The sequence below is a fragment of the Anopheles bellator genome, chromosome 1 (genome assembly GCF_943735745.2).
Source record: "Anopheles bellator chromosome 1, idAnoBellAS_SP24_06.2, whole genome shotgun sequence".
NCBI lineage: Eukaryota > Metazoa > Arthropoda > Insecta > Diptera > Culicidae > Anopheles > Anopheles bellator.
The window spans coordinates 47937621-47955896 of NC_071285.1; the positions used below are offsets into that span (position 1 = coordinate 47937621).

An 18276-nucleotide genomic window follows, 5' to 3' on the forward strand; every position below is an offset into this window, starting at 1 on the left:
TGCCGCAGAACGCACTGAGCGCCTCAGTCGGAAATTACAGGAGCGATCGCGAGCATGTTGTTTGCTGCAAATCGCGTGAATTTGCCAAATTCTTCGTGCCCAAGTCCGTGTGTCAAGTGCATTTTTTGTGGCAGAAGCATCAGCGTATCCCGACCTAACCCCCTTTGGCACAGCAAGCCCTGCCCGGCGCGTACTTTGCGTGATCCATTTGCTGCTCTGTGCTTTGAGAAATGGGGCTGGATTACTACGCCATCTTGGGAATAGGGCGTAGCGCCTCGGCTAGTGCAGTAAACCTGGCGTAAGTATGGATCGGGGGAGGGAATCGGGATGGGACAGTGTTTAATGTGATGCTTCTCCGAAAGCTACCGAATCGTGGCCCGTGCGTGCCACCCAATGCGCGGCTACTACCGTCCGGAACAAATGCCGATCCAAACCATCCCGCAATGGCGCTACTGGGAGATGATTGGTGAAGCGTACGAAGTGCTGTGTAAGTTTGGGCGACTTCAGCGGTAGAGTTCCGTATAAATGATCGTGCCATTTCAGCGGATGCGGCTCGCCGGCAAGTTTACGATTTACATGGCGAAGAAGGATTGCAGACGTATATTGCACCAGACGGAACGGTGGGTTACACTTTTTCGGGCGATTGCGACAGAATTTACAGGTGAGTACGACAGGGCACGCAAGTCATCGTCCCTCATCGAATGCCTGTATTTCAGTGAAGCCATGGCGGCGGCTCCGTCCAATGATCGTTCGGAGGGCGGTCGCAGTTGTGTCCCCTTCTGGGAGAAATTAACGCTGCCGGAACCCCTGCCACCCCGCGAATCGCTGCCTACAATTCGCAAGTGTGCACCGAAAGTGTACATTCTGCATGTGACTCTGGAAGATATTTTCTACGGTGTGATGAAAACCGTCGTATACCACAATAGCATCACACATAATGGCGTAACTACTTTCGTCGATAGAACGGTGAGTGTTCCGATTAAGCCAGGGCTACTGCCAGGATCCACGATCTTGTTTGCGCAAATGGGCGACCAGTGCGACGACCACCTACCGGGAGACGTTGTCTTTGAAGTAGCAGAAATACCTCATTATCGCTTCAAACGCATGGGACCGACATTGTCCGCCACATTCAACATATCGCTCATGCAGGCGCTGGCCGGTGGCACGTTGACTTTGGTGGGAATCGATGGGAAGATATTGTTGGTTGAACTGGCCAAAGTGTGCACCAATATGCTTGCACTGTTCGACGGTGAGGGTATGCCGGTGCTCGACGGGGTCGGCCGCGGCAATCTGTATGTCACATTTTCCGGTAAGGCTGTGCCAGACGAATGCTCACGCAGCAGTATTACAACTTTGGTCCTTCTTTCTATTTGCAGTGCGTTTTCCTCGCTACATCCCTCTCAGCGATCGCCAACAACTCGTTCAAGTGCTGGGAAACAGTATTTGGTGATCAGTGTGTATCAAATTTTATGAACTCTTTGACGTTTTACGGTCTTTTGGATTAAGCTTTTTTGAAAAATAATTCTCGTAACAAAACCAGTGTGTATTACTACTAACCATAACAGAATAAGGCATGAATTTGTCAAGAGAAGAACTTTTATATTCATTTCATCCTTGTCGTAATGATATTGAAATATAAACCCGAATAAAATAGAAAAGTACTTTTGGGTGGTTTAGGGCTCCCCAGCTGGATCCTCGAGCTCTCGCGGTGCTCTAGTTTACGGACTACGGACGATCCACGACCGAAACGCTACCTGCGCCACACACTGTTCAGACGCAGGCGTGCTGGGCGCGTAGTAAAATTCATTCATGGTTTACAGTTCGTGACAACGGTCGGCTTGGCGCGGGGCCACAATATCAACAACCACCACAAGCCATTACGTGTAGTAGTAAGTAAAATTCTAACGGCCCTTCGGAATTGACGCGCCTACAGTCTGGGGTGGAGCAGCAGTATTACGGTGGATTGCGATCAGTCATTAAAAAGGGAACCTCCGCGTGACGTGTAACCCCCTTTGGTCACTCGCTAGCTACCGATGGAAGCTTTTGGTTCGTTCTAGTAAAACACTACGGGGGGCAAGTTCTCTAAGGGAAGTTATCGCCAGAGGTTCCCGAGGGTTCTCGGTATCGATTTTTTCCCAGCTCTAGTGTACCGCCCCGAGTTCGTTCCCGAACAATGGCCACTTTCTAGAAAATGATAAAACGACAAAAACCGATGTGTCCGATGCGATCGAGATCAGTCAGCGAGTCAAGTGGCGGTGGTGGGTGGGGATAAAAAGTTAAATTTAGTATGCTCTGTTAGTACAACTGACCGACCGAGGACCGGCGCTAACCTTGGGTATCCGGCATGAGCACAAGTTCATAGGAGTTCCCGTTGGCCAGTCGGCGGTTGGATTCGCTTCGCGTCACAACTGCCCCGAGTTCTACGAAGGTTAGTGGATCGAATTGTGGTTACGTAAACGGCTGTCGTCGAAAGTGTCGTCAGCGGCGTTGGCCTAGGTGATAAGCCGCGAGATGATGATGCCGTGCGGCTGTGATTGCTCGGTGTGCAAGTGCATTTGCAGCCAGACGACACGCACACCAGCTCACCACCAACGGTGTGCATTCGATTCGCTGTGCATTCGATGCAAACCTGGCGCTCGATAGACACCCCCCGCGCTGGTGTTGGGTGAATTATGGGTTGAACCCCCGCCGGACCGCCTGTATGTGCTGGACAGTGTAGCTTACAGTTTTGAATACAATTCAAAGCATTATCAAATGGAACGTTATCGAAAACGGAGTCAAAGAGGAACAGAAAAAAGGGGTAATAAAAGTAGGGATAAATGTACATTCAAACGTGAGCCAAAGAACCGCGTTACAACCGAATATTACCGTTACAATTAAATAGGCCGCAAGCACAGCCCATCACAGAGGTTACATTCAAGGACAAGTATTTTTAATTCCCTGCTTTTTTCCAATGCCACGGGTGTTTCGCTCTGTTGTTGGTTTGATGCATGGTTTTTTATTGTTTAGAGATTGGTTTAATTGCAACTACGGACATTGGCTGACCATCGTGGCTCTCCGTAGATCCGAAGATCGTTCATAAACTCGAACCAAAGGATCAATGATTCATCACCAGAAACGGGTGATGATCGAATATTAAAAAGGTCGGTCAGTAGCTGATGACGCATCCAGCTTTTTCAAGCTTCATTTTTATGCTCCACATTGTACTCCTGTCGCCCCATTTCCTCTTTTGCCGTTTCTTGTAACTTGGTTTTATTGTTTGCACCGTGTTGGCAGTTCCAAGAGTCGCATCGTCGTCGCAGCAAAGCCATAAACCGTCTGTGTTGCCCTTCGGTCGGCAACCCTTTTTGAATTCCCTCTTCGGCGTAAAACACAAACAAAACCCAATATGATGCGTACGTACTGCGCCTCGCGTTTCTTGTACGCTTCCGCACCACTACAACGGCACGTGGTCTTTGCGCAAGAGTTCGTTGCGTTCGCGGACCCGTCGCCGCCCTGCGCGAGCTCGGCGCGTCGCCAGATACGAACAGACCGTCTGGAAGAACCCGTCGGAAGTTTAACGTACCGGAATCAGCAGTATTATCACTCTCGAGCTACATCAGCCAAAATCGGTAAGTACGTTTATTGTAGCCATGGTCCACTATTGTTTGTTTACCGAAGCCCCAGCCCAATCGAACGGAACCGTCGAAGTAAAGTTTCTGCAACGTGGAACGAAACGATTAAAGTATCCGTAAAATTTATGACCACGCTTGGCTTAGTGTGAATTCAGATACCATCGGTGCGGCATGTGAAGAAGTCTGCCAAGAGTCTGTGTTCAAGGTCAAATCTTGTGTTTGCTGTTGTGACTGGTTCGGGGCTCGCCCAGCTGATCTTACACAACACCGAGAGGGACAAATGCAATCATAAACATCGCGCGCCCTTCCACGGTTGGAATTGTCCAGATTATCGGGGAATACAAACGAATGACAGAGGCCTGATATGAGCACACCCTCTTATCGGTGCAACGGTGCTTAGCAACACGACTGTTTTGGTGTTTTTGTTACGGTGGCCACTTTGGGGTGACGGGCCAGACAAATTGTTTATGTACATAAATCTTCCCCACGAAAAGCTGTCACAATAATGTGGACGGATTTGGTGCCGATTTTTTGTTGCTCTTTTTAAAGCATTAGATCCGAGTTACATTGGAAGTGTTAAACAGTTTTGGAGTCGTACATCTTGTAACAAAGAGAATGATCGGAATCTTCCGGCAGATTATAAATTCAAGAAACCTGTCTGACTACTCCCCATTTGGTTCTCATTAAAACCTTTGACAGGCTTAATATTAAACGTTTTTAATTCTCTTTCGACTGCAGGAACCTTTAGTCTACCCCACAGCCGAAACATGAGTTCCGCAGCCTCGAAACAAGGGCTGGTAGCGGTGGAAGAAGCGAGGCGCTTCATGGTCGACTGTTTGGTCCGATCGAAGACGCCCCTCAGCCACGCAAAGCAACAAGCGGATCTGCTGGTCGAGGCAGACTACCGAGGCCATTATAGCCACGGCATGAATCGGCTGGAGCTCTACATCAACGATCTGCACAAGAACGCGTGCAGTGGCGAGGCCTCGCCGACGGTGCTGAACGAAACTCCGGCCACGGCCTGGGTCGACGGTAACAATGGGCTCGGGGCCGTCGTCGGGAACTTCTGCATGGATCTGGCGATCAAGAAAGCGAAAGAAGTAGGCGTCGGGTGGGTTTGTGCAAAGCGTAAGTTGCCAAATGCGACCGTTTGAGGACCGTTCGCCTGACTTTGTTTACCAACTCTCCCCGCAGGATCGAACCATTACGGAATCGCCGGCTGGTACACGTTGCGTGCGATGAATGCGGGCTGTATCGGGATGTCGATGACGAACACTTCGCCGCTGGCTAGCCCCACCCGAAGCAAGGAGGCCGCTCTGGGCACCAACCCGATTTCGGTCGGAGCTCCGGCGAAGGATGGTGACGGGTTTGTGCTGGACATGGCCACCACGGCCGTTGCTGTTGGCAAGGTACGGGAATCGAGCGTCGAGCGCCGAACAGTGTTTGTGATCGTGTGCTGTCTCGTTACCAGATCGAAATGCAGCGACGCAAGAACGAACCGATCCCCGTCGGTTGGGCCCAGGGACCGGACGGACATCCGACGACGGATGCGAGCGTTGCGTTCGATACAGGCTGCTTGATGCCGCTCGGTGGTACCGAGCTAACCTCTGGCTACAAGGGCTACGGTCTCGGTGCCATGGTGGAAATGTTCTGCGGTGTGCTGGCCGGCGCGAACTACGCCACGAAAATTCGCAAATGGACCCATGCCGGTGGGGACAGCGAGGCCGACCTGGGCCAGTGTTTCATTGCCATCAATCCGGCATGCTTTGCGCCCGGCTTCGAGGGTCGCCTGTCGGATCTTCACAGCATTTTGCGCAACATGCCAATGGTGAGTTCATTTGTTATTCCGATCGTGCGCCGGGTGAATTGGATCGAACGCGCTAACGTTTGTTCCTATTTTCAGGCTGATCCCACCCGTCCGGTGCTGGTGGCCGGTGATCCGGAGCGCCACCACATGGAGAAGGTGGACAAGGAAGGCGGCCTGGCGTACCACGTGAACCAAATTAAGACCTGCACGGAGCTTTCGGAGCGGTTGGGTGTGAAGCCCATTGCTGTCGTTTAAATATTCTCGCATTTTTTCAACCGGATCAATGCCTTTTCCGCATTTCGTCGCTCGTAATTGCGATACAAAGTGTTCAACAAATAAACCATCAATCAAATTATGATTCATTTCATTAAATTAATTCAATGTGCCTGATCCCCTGATAGGTTTCACTGAGAGTTAACCGAAAATCACTTTTGTTCGGTTTGAATTTGAAGTAGGCTATGGGGCCATCCCTAGCCAATCACAGCGTGTTTGCTGTTTCACTCACGCAAGCGGCTCATTTGACAGCTCTTTGTTTACACTCGACGAAAGCTGGTGTTGTTCGCGGCAAGCAAAATCGCTACACGTTGTTTCCCTGTGAAACCTGTGAAAATGAAGCTTCTAACGTACAATTTCCTCACATCCAAGTGTATCCGCGGAGTGAAGGTGGGCTACCCGCTAAAACTGAACGTAGGTATCGCGCCGAACACCTCGTGGAGTGCGCTGCTCACCCGGTGTGATCCATGTAATTGGTCCAACGTTTCACGTTTTCAGATCGTGGAAAAGAAGATCGTCAACGCTGATTTTAGCTCGGAATTCATCACCCGCATGCTGCCCCGGTTGGACTGGAGTGCCGTTTGTGGCGCGGCAACGAATGTAAGTGAACGCAACCCTACAAAAAAGACCTTCGTTTGTGCGCATTGTGTTCAGTTCCCAATTCGGTCGGTGATTCTTTCAGGTTGGTACCGATCTTCCGACGACAATGCCCACTGAAATCCAAAACGATGGTGAGCTGCTGCAGAAATTGCACCACGTGCTGTTGTGCGTGGACGTAGTCGAGGGAACGCTGGAGTGCCCGGAAACGGGTCGCATTTTCCCCATCAACAACGGGGTGCCGAACATGCTGCTGAACGAGGATGAAGTATAAATCACTGAGGCTTTATTGTTAAGAATAAATACTAACACCAAAAAAGGGCACACGCAGCATCCGTCAGTATCGTAAATGGGTTAGTTTATTGTTTCATGAAGAAGATTCGTACCCCGCTAGATACTCGTTTGGCTACACACACCGTGTTACACATTGAACATTAGAGAAAGAGTTAAATACGCTACCGCTACCGGACCCGATGCAAATGGCGGTCAGGATTTTTGCAAAAAGGACGAATGGTTTGCAGTTTTGCCGTCTACGCGCTTAAGGTACATTTGTCACACAAGGAACGCTGTCAAGGTTTACCCTCGCTTCACTAAGTTTGCGCTTCGAAGACGAGGGTGAACTAACGAATGTGGCGGTTTTAAACATAATTTGTACATCGGCCATCAGCTTCGAAGCATGCGCCATTTCGCTTCCATTTTGTATACCACCGACAAGATGTGTACAAAGCGCTGTTGCACTACCAAAAACCTACGATGATTGACGGAATGCAGGTTGGATGTTTCGGCTCCGCAACGTTCAGCTGCCCCCCGGAGCACGGCGCGACAGAGTTAGGCACCAAAACGCACTACACAAGAAAGGGGATGTGCTGAAAGCGCAAGGCGTGTTTAATACTGTCGCCTCCACTCGGTCCACTACCCCGTGGACTATGTGTTCACTGGATGGGAAAGAACTAGCTAACTGCATCTGATGAACAATCTATCGAACGATTTAAACTGCGTAAATTACGTTTGCGCTCTGGGCGCCTTGTGGTTAGCATGCTGTAACGTGCAGAAGGGGTCGCTATCCGTTTCGCTTCCGTTGTTCTTTTAAATTGCTAGAAAAATATTCCATCTTTCCCTCCACCCGGGGCCCTTCACGATTTGGATTAGTAACTAGCGAGTAACGAGTGCCGAGTGTATAGTAATGTCTCTAAGTACCGTAAATATTAGCTGGCCATTGGCGCTACAAACCTCCCGCTGTAACTGGCCTTCGAATGTGCCTCATTTGAATGGTTATTTGTAATGGCTTCTTACCTCCACATTTCGATGGGAACGCGTACATAATTCTGCGATAGCGCGCTTTCCTTTTTTAATGGATAATATTTAGAGGGTCACGTCGCGGAAATACAAAACGTAAGTGGTTTGTCGGACAATAAATCTAAATGTCTGATACTTAAAACAGTTAGTGCCATTTTTAACTTCACACTGAGCGACGCGTTGGGTTGATAATGTTTATGAATGTTTTATAAGAAAATCGTACCAAACCCATTGGTTCCTCGTGGCGGACCGAATTTACATTAACGTTAATTGTAGGGCACCCACTCGTCGGTTTACACAAAACATCACACGCAAACGCTGGATGGACTCTGGATGGGAGATTAAATGGTGATCGAAGAGATCCTTCCCGGAGGGCGCATCTTAGGACGTTGGCAACTAGTTGCACTTCACATCGTTAACCATCGGCGCGTACATGCTGCCCTTGGCCAGCGAACCGACCGGCCCTTTGCAGAGCTCCCCGTTCGGGCCGTGCGCTTTGTAGGTGCGCTCCGCACGAACCGACCGGTCCGCCATTCCGCCGGAGCCCACCTTGCACTGGGTGCCCTTCGCGAGATCCGGATTGGCCCCGTTCCACGTCACGTAATCGGCCCTACGGAGTAGCGGTTGTTAGGAAAAGAATGTAACGCACGCCCAGAGTTTGGTGGCACTTACAGCAGCAGATCATCGTTCGGACCCTTGAACAGCTTCGTGTTCGGACCCTTGGGTGCGGTGCGTGCCGTTTGATGCGGGCCCGTTTTGCTGTCCGCCATCGGGCTTCCCTGCGCCAGCTCTGCGGATTCGTCTTCCGATGACGAGCTTCTAAAAATAGAATACCTAAACATTACACCGCATGGGACGAACACCAAAAAATGTAATGCAAGGACAGCAAAGGAAAAAGAGATGGAGAATCGAGAGCGATAGGGAGAAGAGAGAGAGAGAGAGAGAGAGAGAAAGAGTTTTGTTGCTGTTGTGATAAAACAATGGGTAGCATGGGAAGGCACACGGAGGAAGATTGAATCCCGGGAGGAAACCGTTCCGAACGGAGATGCTGCATGCTGGTCATGCACAATAGGGGGTCAGGGGGTGCAGGTGTCCACTACGTAATCGAGGGTGCCCTACGGTCACGCGGATGGCAACACAATGTACACAAACTCTAAACATACGTGACTCGAGGTTACAGGTGATGGCTCTACGGGTTGCACGGCAAGCAGGATGTGTTGGGTGTAACGAAATGCCTCACACTCACAGCTAGGTGCACTGGCCAACACGCACTACCTAGAGGCCACTAGCGGCCACAGTAAACTAAGGCACGGAACAATAACCATGGTGCAAAGTGTGACTGCTGCTGTTCGACATGAATGAAGGGGGGCAAATGATTGACGGAACGTGTCGGTCAATCGGAGACAACTGATAACCCTCGCCTTATCGTAAAGGCAACCGATCGACCAAATCGACCGACACGCCATCCAGCCCTCCAGCGATGTTCGACGGGTTTGTCTAATCGGGTTTTTTGGCGCCGGGAAACACGAAACAATCAACAACAACAAACCAAAACGGAACCAATGCAGGAAAACGGAACTCAGAACGCACACACAGGATCGTAACGCCACGGACACACAGCCACGCGCCCGAAACGCGTGGGGGAGGGAACAGAAACGTGGCATTCGAAAGAAGACAAGTACAAGAGGAAGAAGTAGTAGTGGTAGTAGTAGTAGTAGTAGTCAAAGGGTCATACTTTGCGTGATCGGTTTTGGCTTTCGGGCGGCTCTGCTTGGGTCCACCACTGGCGACGAGGGGGGCTGCGCTGGTGCGCGGGCCGCCGGGTGATTCCGGAGAACTTTTCGCACTGGCGGTCGAGTCCGGCTGATCGGTGTGATCCGCGCACAGCACCTCGCCACCGTTTGCGTCCGCTTCCTGCTCGATGAGGCCCTCGATCGTTGACTCCTGTGATCCTGCCCCGGTGCTGGTTGTTGCTGCCGGCGTCTTAACGGCGTCGTCCACGGTGCCGACCGGTCCGTCGTGCGCTCGCTTGACCAGCGGTGTGCGCGGTTGCGAGGAAGTGGTGCTATTGCTTCGACTGGCCACACAACGGTAAATCGTGCCGGAAGCAACACAGGACACCGGTGCGCCACAACACAAACACACACGCGCGCACGGAAACACAGAGGTCAGTTGGGAAGTTGTTACGCACGCGCGATTGTTGTTGATGGTTTTCGTTTGTGAATTTTTGTAGTTTTGTTTTGTTTGTTGTTATTTCGGAATTATTTTGTGGTGTGGTGAGATGAGTGGGTGGTGGTGGGTGGCCGGTGGATGATGTTTGGATGGAAAGAAGAAAAGAAAAGTAAACGGAGAACCAGCATGAGGAGCGCAGAAAGAGCAGATACTGGGGCGAGCGTTGGGTTGGCGCACGCCTTCCGCCGGAAATGGTACAGCGCCTGACTAGCACGGGTCCGACGAGCAGGCTTCTAAACGAGCGCGTCTACAAGCGACGTTACATCTACAGAACGAGCACACATACACACGCAGACAGATCACACAACTGCCGGACCGGGTTGACTAGTTCGCGGCTATGGCAAGGACCTGGCGCAGGGAAAGCGTATGAAACACGCACACATGCAGCAACGGGGACGACCAGGGTTGTACAGAGCGCCCACAAGAAAGCGCTAGCCGATCGTCGAGGAGCGGCAAATCACGGCACAGTGTCTGGCTTCGGAAGCAGGCAGAGCCTTGGGCAACTGGCGCGCACCTAAGGTGCGCCCTTTTCCCTAGGCCCGGAGATCAACCCGGTTTCGGAACGTTACAAGCACCAGTTCCTTCTGTCGATTCCGGCAGGCCGCTACACGGGTCGCGCACTACACCACCCTGGGGGTCGATAACCTACCTGGGAGCACCGCTACCAGCCGTGCGGGCGTTCTCCTTGTCCTCGTCGAGCGTCTTCCGGGGAGTCTCGATCTTCACGCTCTTCTTCTTCTCGCGATCCTCCTGGATGACAATGTTGAGGATCTTTTTGGCACGATCTTCCGAGTAGTCGACACTCTCGAGCGCCATCAGGATGATCTTCTCCGGGGTGTCCTTGTATTTAGTCTGCAGCCGTGCCTTGACTACAAAAGAACAGTGTCAGTATGTCACCCGTCAAGCCGTGTCCGTCCAGGCGCGCAGCACTTACTTTTCTTCTTCTCCTCCGGTGATCGTAGCTTCGGTGTCGGGGTTTTCGGTTCCTCCTTGCGCTCGTCGTCGGCCGTCTGGGACGTGCCGGTGCCCTTGCGTGACGAGCTGCGCTGTGGGACCGGTTGCTCCCGCTTGTCGTAACCCATCTTGAGCAGCTGCTGCGAGGCGGACTGCACGTTATTGTCCGCGTTGGCCAGCACATCCAGGATCAGAGTTTCTTCCGCCTTGGGAAAAATGCTCTTCATATATCTGTGTGCGAGGGTTCAAGAAACGGAAGTTCGATTAACAGTTGATCGCCTTCAGGTGCAGCTTCAAGAACTTAACGAACTCAGCTAAGTAAGTGTCTATCTAGAAAACAACCAGAAAACGAAACTGCATGCAGGCTGACTAGCGCACTGAGGAACTGATTGAACCAATAAAAAAAGGGAACAACTTCGATGGACGACAGATCGCTGGATGATACGGAACGGAACTCTCGGCATTGGGCCAAACTGAAGCATGAGAAACGGGACAACCAAAGCAGAACAAGCGTACGGAAACACGGAAACCAATACGGCTACGGGATTAACGGAAGCGCCAAAGGGGGCAAGCGGTGTTTCAGTTTTGTTAAGGAACCTCAGCTTCATCTTGGGCGAAGAGTGCGGTTTCGGCGAGCTGCGGTAACCCTCGGCCGACGGGCAGTTGCGGGGTGACCCGTATCCGTAGCTGCCGCTGGCCCCGCTGGCCGGACGCGGCACCGGGCTGCCGGTCCGCGAGCTCGACAAGTCGCTGCGTCCGCCTAGTAGCGGGGTCATCTGGAACGCGGACACGACTCCCATGGCGGTATTGTGGAACGGTCGGTGGCCCAACGGGGGCGTCGAGTACGGCCCGGGCGTGGTCAGTGGATGCTTCTCCACCTGTAGCGCACTAATGACGACGGCCTCCCGGTTGTAGTACCTGCGCGTAGAGGGCATTAATCGCGGGTAGCAAGATTTTTGTGTGTTGGTGGGTGATTCGGTCATTGTGGGTCAGTTGGTGACAGAACAAGCGAAAAGACATCGCGTGCGGTTAAAAAAACAACTCAAAGGTCGACAAAAGCAACAACAAAGTGCGTCCCTTAGGAACCTTGAATCGAATTCCACTGGGTTCGAATTTTTATAGACAAAATTAGATAAGCAAATAACATCTTAGTTGCTATTGTAAGTCCTAATATCATTACAAATTGGGACACTTTTGACGCGTGTGTAAACGTGTGTGTAAAAGTGGTAACCTTCATTCAGAAGCATTCAGCAGGAAACGCAAACGGTGCCATCTTTAAGCGTGAGTGTACGTTACGGACCAGCATGTCAAGCGATGCCACAAAGCACAACCAAAGCAGGAGCGGGCATATTAAAAGGATTGCAGCAGTGAAGGTCGCCAGCGCAGGAAGCGGCAACTTAAAAGCATCCGAAAGATACAGCATTCGCTCGTCTTCTTCCGGCTTCGTCCGTCGAACAAAAAGACTCTTTGCGCTGTGTGTGCGTTGGGGAACCGTGTGGCGACGAGAATAGAAAATGACCGAGTCGAGAATGTGAGCACAAAAAACTCCAATATTTAGAACTCCAACATGGAGCTGAATGGGGCCGCAGGGCAGGGTGCAACTAATGACCGTACCGTTCGGATCATTCGTCTGTGGAATGGCGTCATTTGTGGAACGAAAATGGGGTCATCTTCCTGGGAACTCATCATCCAACCAAAGGATGTCCATTAAAATGTTCATCATTCCAACGCCCCACTTTTTACTCTATTTTACTTTTTAAAGTGACAAAAATCGTTTTGAATTCCATAGGTCATAGCTCACAGTACCGGAACAGCGGAAACAGGTTCCCAGGACACCCCTTCAGAGTGGGGCCGCGAAAAAACGGGTTCCGCGGGTTGTTCGCTAATGGCGATTGAAAGCTGTACTCACTTCTTCAGCAGCATCCGGATGTGGGTTTCCGGTACGGTGGGAAACATGGAGTTAATTTTGGCCACCGTCAGATCGGTTTCCGCCGCCGTTACGTTCGTGGTGAACGTGGTCTCCAGCATGCCCTGCCGTCCCAGGCCCATCCGCGGGCTGGACCGTACCATCGGCGTCATTTCCTGTGGGCAGAGTTTAATTAGATTATCAGTTTCCAGCCCCGGGAGCGGGTTCACCCTCTTTGGGCACGGTTTGCGCCGCAGGTCGATAACGTGGTTGAGGTTAGAGGCCGGAGGCCGGAGAGGAACAAGAAGGAACCGAGAGTGGGAAAGAAAGAGAGAGAAAGAGCGAGTGGTCTGATGGAGAAGCACGGTACTTACGATGTGGTGGTTCTGTAGCTGTTGCTGGTGCAGCCTTTGGGCAAAGTTCGGACTAGCGGTAAGGCTAGGCACACCGGAGGGCGGATTCTGGAAGGCGGCCTGAGCTGGGTAGAACGAGTTACTTGCAGGATACACATGATAGGGAGAACCATGCATGGGCTAACGGGGCACAAGACGGGCGGCCGAATCGCGGGGAGAGAGTGTGGAATTTTGGTTTACGGCGCGCGGTTCACGTTTGTTTACACAGAGAAGGTACAAGCACACGGTACACGGCACAGATACACGGATCGGTTGAGCGGCGGAAAGAAACAGAATAGAAAGGCACAGAGTAAGTTGAAAGGAGTTCAGAGAGATAATACTTCAAAAATTACTCGGGAGAACCAGGGAACGGGGAATGGGTGGCAACATGATACGAATCTACAAACAACCCCCTCTACGCTGCACGCCGAGCGCAACTCATTAGTCAGCGCCACGAGGGGCACGCCTCGAGCATTACTTCGGCTTCGCCTCAAGGACCGTCGACGAGTCCGTGTGACACACTTTCGTCCTTACCTGCATGGCGATGCTGTCGTTCGAGATGTGCAGCGGTGCTCCAGTTTGCAGCTGACGAATCCTGGCCCGAGGGTCTTCCCACTGGGTGGTTTTCGTGAACAGGTTCACATAGTAGCTGGAAAAGGGACGAACGAACGGAGGTCCCGTAAGTTATGCAATACGCATCGCACACGAACGCCATGTTGAATTTTGCACCAATGTTTTTTCCCGGTTTCGAACGCTCTCCCATCAGTACACGGGAAAACCGGGGCTTCACACCTTTCGGGGACACGGAAATACTTACTAGCGACCCGTTCTGGCATCATATTTGCAGTCCCAACCGGGAGGCAGTCCCGCTTGTTCCGCTTGCTCGGACATATTTTTCACTTCTGAGCGACGCGCATTTTCGCTGCGTTCGTACACTTCGTGTGTTGACGTTTTCATCCGTGACGTCACAGTAGGCGCGTCGCAATCGTATGCATTTGTCATCCGCGCGATTGTTCATTGCCGGCGCGTGAACCGAGGGACTCACGCCGAACCGTGACGTTTGGCAGCACTGCTTCGGGATGCACCGCACAAACACACACACACGTCATTCACGAAAATAACACTCCAAACGTTTGTCGAAGGTCCAAGTGAGCCTGAAAACCATCGTTATGTGCTAATAATGTGCCAATTTGTGCCTAATTTGTGCCTCAGACGCTTCGGTTTTGTGTAAACTTTGTTCGGAACCAACTATTGGTTCGTTTCCGTTGCCGGGAGATTGTAAAAATTCCAAAGTTTGCAGCCAGTGTGGGAGTGGACCAATTGGAACCACCCAACGGAATCCAAGCTTCCTCTCAACCTCTTCAGCCTCTTGCTCTGTGATGGAGGACATTTTCCACTGGTGCCGGGAAGGCAACTCTATTCAGGTTCGCGTGTGGCTAGACGACACCGAGCACGATATGAATCTGGGGTAAGCCATCCGTGCACCATAAAAGGAAGAAATTTGCAACAGGTGCAGACGTGCGCAATGCTGCCAGAGATTAGAGCCAACGGTGAACAGCAGCACCGTGCGAAGAGGATATGCAGAAGTGCCGTCAAAGTTTCGGACATAAATCTTTGCGCAATACGAAGAAAATATGTAAATTTAGGGAATATTTAATAATGACGTCATTTTTATTTACCATCAAAATGAATGGGAGGGTAGCGTTCATTCGTGGATCGGATTGAATCGTTCCGCGGTAACCCTTCGACGAGTGCCTCAACTGAGTGCCAATGTTTATGTTCATCTTGGTGGGGGAGAAATCCGAACGCCCCCTCACATCCATTCCTCTTTTACCCCTAGCGATGACCACGGATTCAGTCCGTTGCATTGGTGCGCCAAGGAGGGACATTCGAAGCTGGTGGAAATGCTGCTGCTCCGTGGGGCTCGTGTGAACGCAACGAACATGGGCGACGACATACCGTTGCATTTGGCCGCGGCACACGGCCATCTGGAGGTTGTGCAGATGGTAAGTAGTGTGGCACCAGTCCACGAGAGTTCACGTTTGGCCACATTAAGATCCGCGGTTTGATTGTAGCTAGTACGGCACCGTTCGGATGTGAATGCGGCGAACGAGCACGGAAATACTCCACTCCATTACGCGTGCTTCTGGGGCTATCAGGCCATTGCGGAGGAACTCGTCAACAATGGTGCACTGATTTCGCTGGCCAACAAAGACGGAGACACGCCACTCGATAAAGCCAAAGCGCTGCTGACCACGCGGTATTTATTGACCCTCTTACACGGTGACGCAATCGAAAAGGAACGTTACGATGTTTGTTACCATTTTCCTGTTCGCAGTTTGCACAATCTGGCGGTGGAAAGTGGCCAGGAGCTGAAGAAGATCAACTTTAAGGATCAAAACTGGATGGGCATGAAGACACGCTCGCGTGACGCAACGCTTTCGCGCTTCAAAGGCATCAACGTGCAGGATCTCCAACTGCTCAACAAGATTGCCATAACGCCGGCGGGCGAGACATGGCGTGGACGCTGGCAGAACAATGAGATCATCGCCAAGATGCTGACGGTTCGCGAGTGCAGCGCACGGGTTACGCGGGACTTCAATGAAGAGTTTCCGAAGCTGCGCATCTTTTCGCATCCCAACATTCTGCCTGTGATTGGTGCCTGCACTACGTCGCAGTACTTGATCGTGATCAATCAGTACATGCCGCGCGGTTCCCTGTACGATCTGCTGCACGGTGGCTCGGGTATTGTGGTCGACACGGTGCAAGCCGTTCGGTTCGCGCTAGACATCGCCCGGGGTATGGCTTATCTGCACTCACTGGAACGAATCATCCCCGAGTATCACCTGAGCAGCTTCCACGTTATGGCAAGTCCCGACTCGTCCTCTTTTCCCTCGTAAAAGTATGCCCTCTAACAATAGCTCCTGTGTGTCCCGTGCAGATTGATGACGACCTGACGGCCCGTATCAACATGGCGGACGCAAAGTTCTCCTTCCAGGAGCGTGGCCGCGTGTACCAACCCGCCTGGATGAGTCCGGAGATGCTGCAGAAGAAGCGTAGCGATCGCAACTGGGAAGCGTGCGATATGTGGAGCTTTGCCATCTGCATTTGGGAGCTGGCGACACGCGAGATTCCATTTGCCGACCTTACGCCGATGGAAGCAGGAATGCGCATCGCGACCGAAGGCCTGAGGGTGTCGATCCCGCCCGGAACATCGCCGCACCTAGCGAAGCTGATCAAAATCTGTATGAACGAAGACCCGGGCAAACGCCCCACGTTCGACATGATATTACCAATCCTGGATAAAATGAAACGCTAGAGAAAAGGCTGGCGGCCCTTTTTGGCCACGCCTTCACAACGACAATCGGGTGCCTTAAACAGTGCTGACCGACAGTGCCTTTCGATTCGAACCGAAGTGCTCGATTTTATTTATTGTTACTTACCTCTACTTTGACTTTGTTTTCGTATTCGCCGCAGCGATGCTCGAATTGTCCAACTAAGACTTTTATTTTTGGCCCCCACCCGGGGGTTTTGTGTAACGTTTTAAAACTTTTCATGTTTTTCTAACATGGTTACGTATGTGGATGTGCCAGTGAGCGAAAGTATTAAAACAGTGTAACAGTAGACAATAGCCGTTTGACCAACTGCCAACACGGTTTGGCGGATGTAACAAGAAACTAGTTGTTTTCCCCTGGCCTCGTACTAGTTGCCGTGGGCCAGGGACTAGTCCCGCACAAGCAAAGCAAAATCACGGTTCACGTTTAGAGCGGCGTGCTTTTGCGGCGTTCGTTTTTATTATCCATTTGTCGACGCGTTTAATCTCTCACACCTAACAACTGTGCGTTGTAGTTCTTAGAGCAGTGTACTTGTACTTTAATCGAATAATGAAAACCAAACCTAACAAAATCGTTGTCTAATTTCATTAGTCTGACACGCGAGTGCACGATTGATGACCAATAGCAGATCGATGCACCAATGCTCTCGGTGTTTAGTGTGCATCTCATTAACTAAAATAAAACAGTTTCACTAAAATGTTAAATTAGTTTTCTTTTATAAATTTGGTAAAAAAATCTTGTCGGCTTAAATCCCCACCTTGAAAGAACCCTACGGTGTCCTGAAAACGCCAATAAAGCCACTGAACTGCCTTCAACTCCGGAGAGGATGGCTGCACCGTCGTAACGAGAACATTGTCCCCGAACCGGAGCGACGGCTCCACTGCACTTTTCATGTTGCCGATGTAAGGCAGTGTGTCCATGACCTGCGATAACATTTCGCTAGTGGGGCCCGGGTTTGTTGCGGAATGGCGCCAAGCGGCAGGCCATCAACTTTTACGAAAGTTTTCTCCGCGAACTGCGCGAACTCCGCCGCTCTCGCGTGAGGACCGGTCGTGGCGAAGTAAACAACATCTCTCCTCGGCCCCCATGTGTAACCGCCGCCGCCGTGACGGGAAGGACTCGAAAGGACGAAGGACCGTTGGACGGCGTGAGCGACGAAGAGAGACGGATCGAAACGAGAGCAACCGGACCGAGAGATGAGCGGTACGCGTGAGAGCGAGCGAGTAGGACCCCAAAACTGGATCTACGGTACGAGCCTCGGCGTGCCGGCAAAACCCACACGGCCAAAGAGCCATCGGGCCGAAGCTGTGTGGGCGCGCGCTCTCGAATGCAATCCGTGCTCGGGTTGCACCTGAGGTCGCGCACTCCCTGAACCCTTGCACTCGGCAGTTCGGCATCGGATCCGCCTCCGGTGTGGCGTGCGCCCTCAGTTGCGGAAAAGGATGTCGAGTGTGTAGTCGCGCGTCCCCCAGGCAGAGACACTTCAGGCGGGTCCTTCTGCGTTCGCACCGTTCTGCGCTGCACCGGAAGTAGTGCACTGACGCACCCACACCCACACTCGCTCAGCGGTCTGCAAAGTGCGTACTTCCGGTGCATTCGGTGCAGCATCGAGGGCCTGCGTCCGCGGAAGAAGATGTGATTAGATAACAGGGATCACGCGGGATTACGTGGTGCTGTGCGTGTGCTTCAGTGACGTTTCCGTGAGCTCGAAGGGTTCCGGGGACACGATGTAACTTCCGCACTCCGAGACCGTCCGACTGGAACGACCAACAGATGGATCATTCGCTGTACTCCTGCAACTCGAACAGCTCGGAAAGGTAAGCCCGAACCGCCGCCCCTCTCACCACGCCGCTAACCGGCCAGCCCTGCC

At 51.9% G+C, this 18276-nt stretch overlaps 5 protein-coding genes across 11 annotated transcripts; 4 read left to right on the forward strand and 1 right to left on the reverse strand.

The window, feature by feature from the left end:
* Positions 1 to 230: 230 nt before the first annotated feature.
* LOC131215758 (dnaJ homolog subfamily B member 1-like) lies at positions 231 to 1450 on the forward strand. The gene is made up of 5 exons (XM_058210154.1): positions 231 to 298; positions 363 to 487; positions 544 to 661; positions 717 to 1309; positions 1377 to 1450. Exons 1-5 carry the CDS (start codon positions 231 to 233, stop codon positions 1448 to 1450), a joined length of 978 nt encoding a protein of 325 aa, XP_058066137.1.
* Positions 1451 to 2282: 832 nt separating this feature from the next.
* On the forward strand, positions 2283 to 5779 carry LOC131208796 (uncharacterized oxidoreductase YjmC). Of its 2 annotated transcripts, none has more exons than XM_058201691.1 (6): positions 2283 to 2428; positions 3277 to 3611; positions 4353 to 4742; positions 4809 to 5023; positions 5086 to 5442; positions 5518 to 5779. In XM_058201691.1, exons 2-6 carry the CDS (start codon positions 3389 to 3391, stop codon positions 5674 to 5676), a joined length of 1344 nt encoding a protein of 447 aa, XP_058057674.1. In that variant the 5' UTR covers positions 2283 to 2428; positions 3277 to 3388; the 3' UTR covers positions 5677 to 5779. The 2 variants fall into 2 exon arrangements, with proteins under 2 accessions (XP_058057674.1, XP_058057681.1); XM_058201698.1 differs by lacking the exon at positions 2283 to 2428 and adding an exon at positions 3125 to 3143.
* Positions 5780 to 5965: 186 nt separating this feature from the next.
* LOC131206186 (multifunctional methyltransferase subunit TRM112-like protein) lies at positions 5966 to 7713 on the forward strand. The gene is made up of 3 exons (XM_058198633.1): positions 5966 to 6108; positions 6193 to 6294; positions 6377 to 7713. The coding sequence occupies exons 1-3, from the start codon at positions 6031 to 6033 to the stop codon at positions 6563 to 6565; spliced, it is 369 nt and encodes a 122-aa protein (XP_058054616.1). The 5' UTR covers positions 5966 to 6030; the 3' UTR covers positions 6566 to 7713.
* Positions 6641 to 13989, reverse strand: LOC131206185 (muscle M-line assembly protein unc-89). 6 transcript variants are annotated; one of them, XM_058198628.1, is made up of 10 exons: positions 13889 to 13989; positions 13606 to 13720; positions 13054 to 13212; positions 12683 to 12855; positions 11371 to 11691; positions 10754 to 11004; positions 10469 to 10688; positions 9323 to 9664; positions 8260 to 8406; positions 6641 to 8197 (listed from the first exon to the last, which is right to left on the reverse strand). In XM_058198628.1, the coding sequence occupies exons 1-10, from the start codon at positions 13960 to 13962 to the stop codon at positions 7984 to 7986; spliced, it is 2016 nt and encodes a 671-aa protein (XP_058054611.1). In that variant the 5' UTR covers positions 13963 to 13989; the 3' UTR covers positions 6641 to 7983. The 6 variants fall into 6 exon arrangements, with proteins under 6 accessions (XP_058054611.1, XP_058054609.1, XP_058054612.1 ...); XM_058198626.1 differs by having other exon boundaries at positions 8260 to 8421; XM_058198629.1 differs by lacking the exon at positions 13054 to 13212 and having other exon boundaries at positions 8260 to 8421.
* Positions 13990 to 14191: 202 nt separating this feature from the next.
* On the forward strand, positions 14192 to 17048 carry LOC131205794 (integrin-linked protein kinase). Its single transcript, XM_058198051.1, has 5 exons — positions 14192 to 14539; positions 14912 to 15077; positions 15147 to 15331; positions 15410 to 15938; positions 16013 to 17048. Exons 1-5 carry the CDS (start codon positions 14451 to 14453, stop codon positions 16388 to 16390), a joined length of 1347 nt encoding a protein of 448 aa, XP_058054034.1. The 5' UTR covers positions 14192 to 14450; the 3' UTR covers positions 16391 to 17048.
* Positions 17049 to 18276: the final 1228 nt, after the last annotated feature.

Coding starts and splice junctions, on each gene's coding strand:
- LOC131215758 (XM_058210154.1), top strand. CDS start 231: ATGGGGCTGGATTACTACGCCATCTTGGGAATAGGGCGTAGCGCCTCG. Junction 488..543: donor TGAAGCGTACGAAGTGCTGT/GTAAGTTTGGGC, acceptor GTGCCATTTCAG/CGGATGCGGCTCGCCGGCAA. Junction 662..716: donor GATTGCGACAGAATTTACAG/GTGAGTACGACA, acceptor CCTGTATTTCAG/TGAAGCCATGGCGGCGGCTC.
- LOC131208796 (XM_058201691.1), top strand. CDS start 3,389: ATGATGCGTACGTACTGCGCCTCGCGTTTCTTGTACGCTTCCGCACCA. Junction 5,024..5,085: donor CGGCCGTTGCTGTTGGCAAG/GTACGGGAATCG, acceptor TCTCGTTACCAG/ATCGAAATGCAGCGACGCAA. Junction 5,443..5,517: donor TTTTGCGCAACATGCCAATG/GTGAGTTCATTT, acceptor TCCTATTTTCAG/GCTGATCCCACCCGTCCGGT.
- LOC131206186 (XM_058198633.1), top strand. CDS start 6,031: ATGAAGCTTCTAACGTACAATTTCCTCACATCCAAGTGTATCCGCGGA. Junction 6,109..6,192: donor GCTACCCGCTAAAACTGAAC/GTAGGTATCGCG, acceptor TCACGTTTTCAG/ATCGTGGAAAAGAAGATCGT. Junction 6,295..6,376: donor TTTGTGGCGCGGCAACGAAT/GTAAGTGAACGC, acceptor TGATTCTTTCAG/GTTGGTACCGATCTTCCGAC.
- LOC131206185 (XM_058198626.1), bottom strand. CDS start 13,962: ATGTCCGAGCAAGCGGAACAAGCGGGACTGCCTCCCGGTTGGGACTGC. Junction 13,721..13,888: donor GATGCCAGAACGGGTCGCTA/GTAAGTATTTCC, acceptor TCCCTTTTCCAG/CTACTATGTGAACCTGTTCA. Junction 13,213..13,605: donor ACGACAGCATCGCCATGCAG/GTAAGGACGAAA, acceptor GTGCCCCGTTAG/CCCATGCATGGTTCTCCCTA.
- LOC131205794 (XM_058198051.1), top strand. CDS start 14,451: ATGGAGGACATTTTCCACTGGTGCCGGGAAGGCAACTCTATTCAGGTT. Junction 14,540..14,911: donor GAGCACGATATGAATCTGGG/GTAAGCCATCCG, acceptor TTTTACCCCTAG/CGATGACCACGGATTCAGTC. Junction 15,332..15,409: donor AAAGCGCTGCTGACCACGCG/GTATTTATTGAC, acceptor TCCTGTTCGCAG/TTTGCACAATCTGGCGGTGG.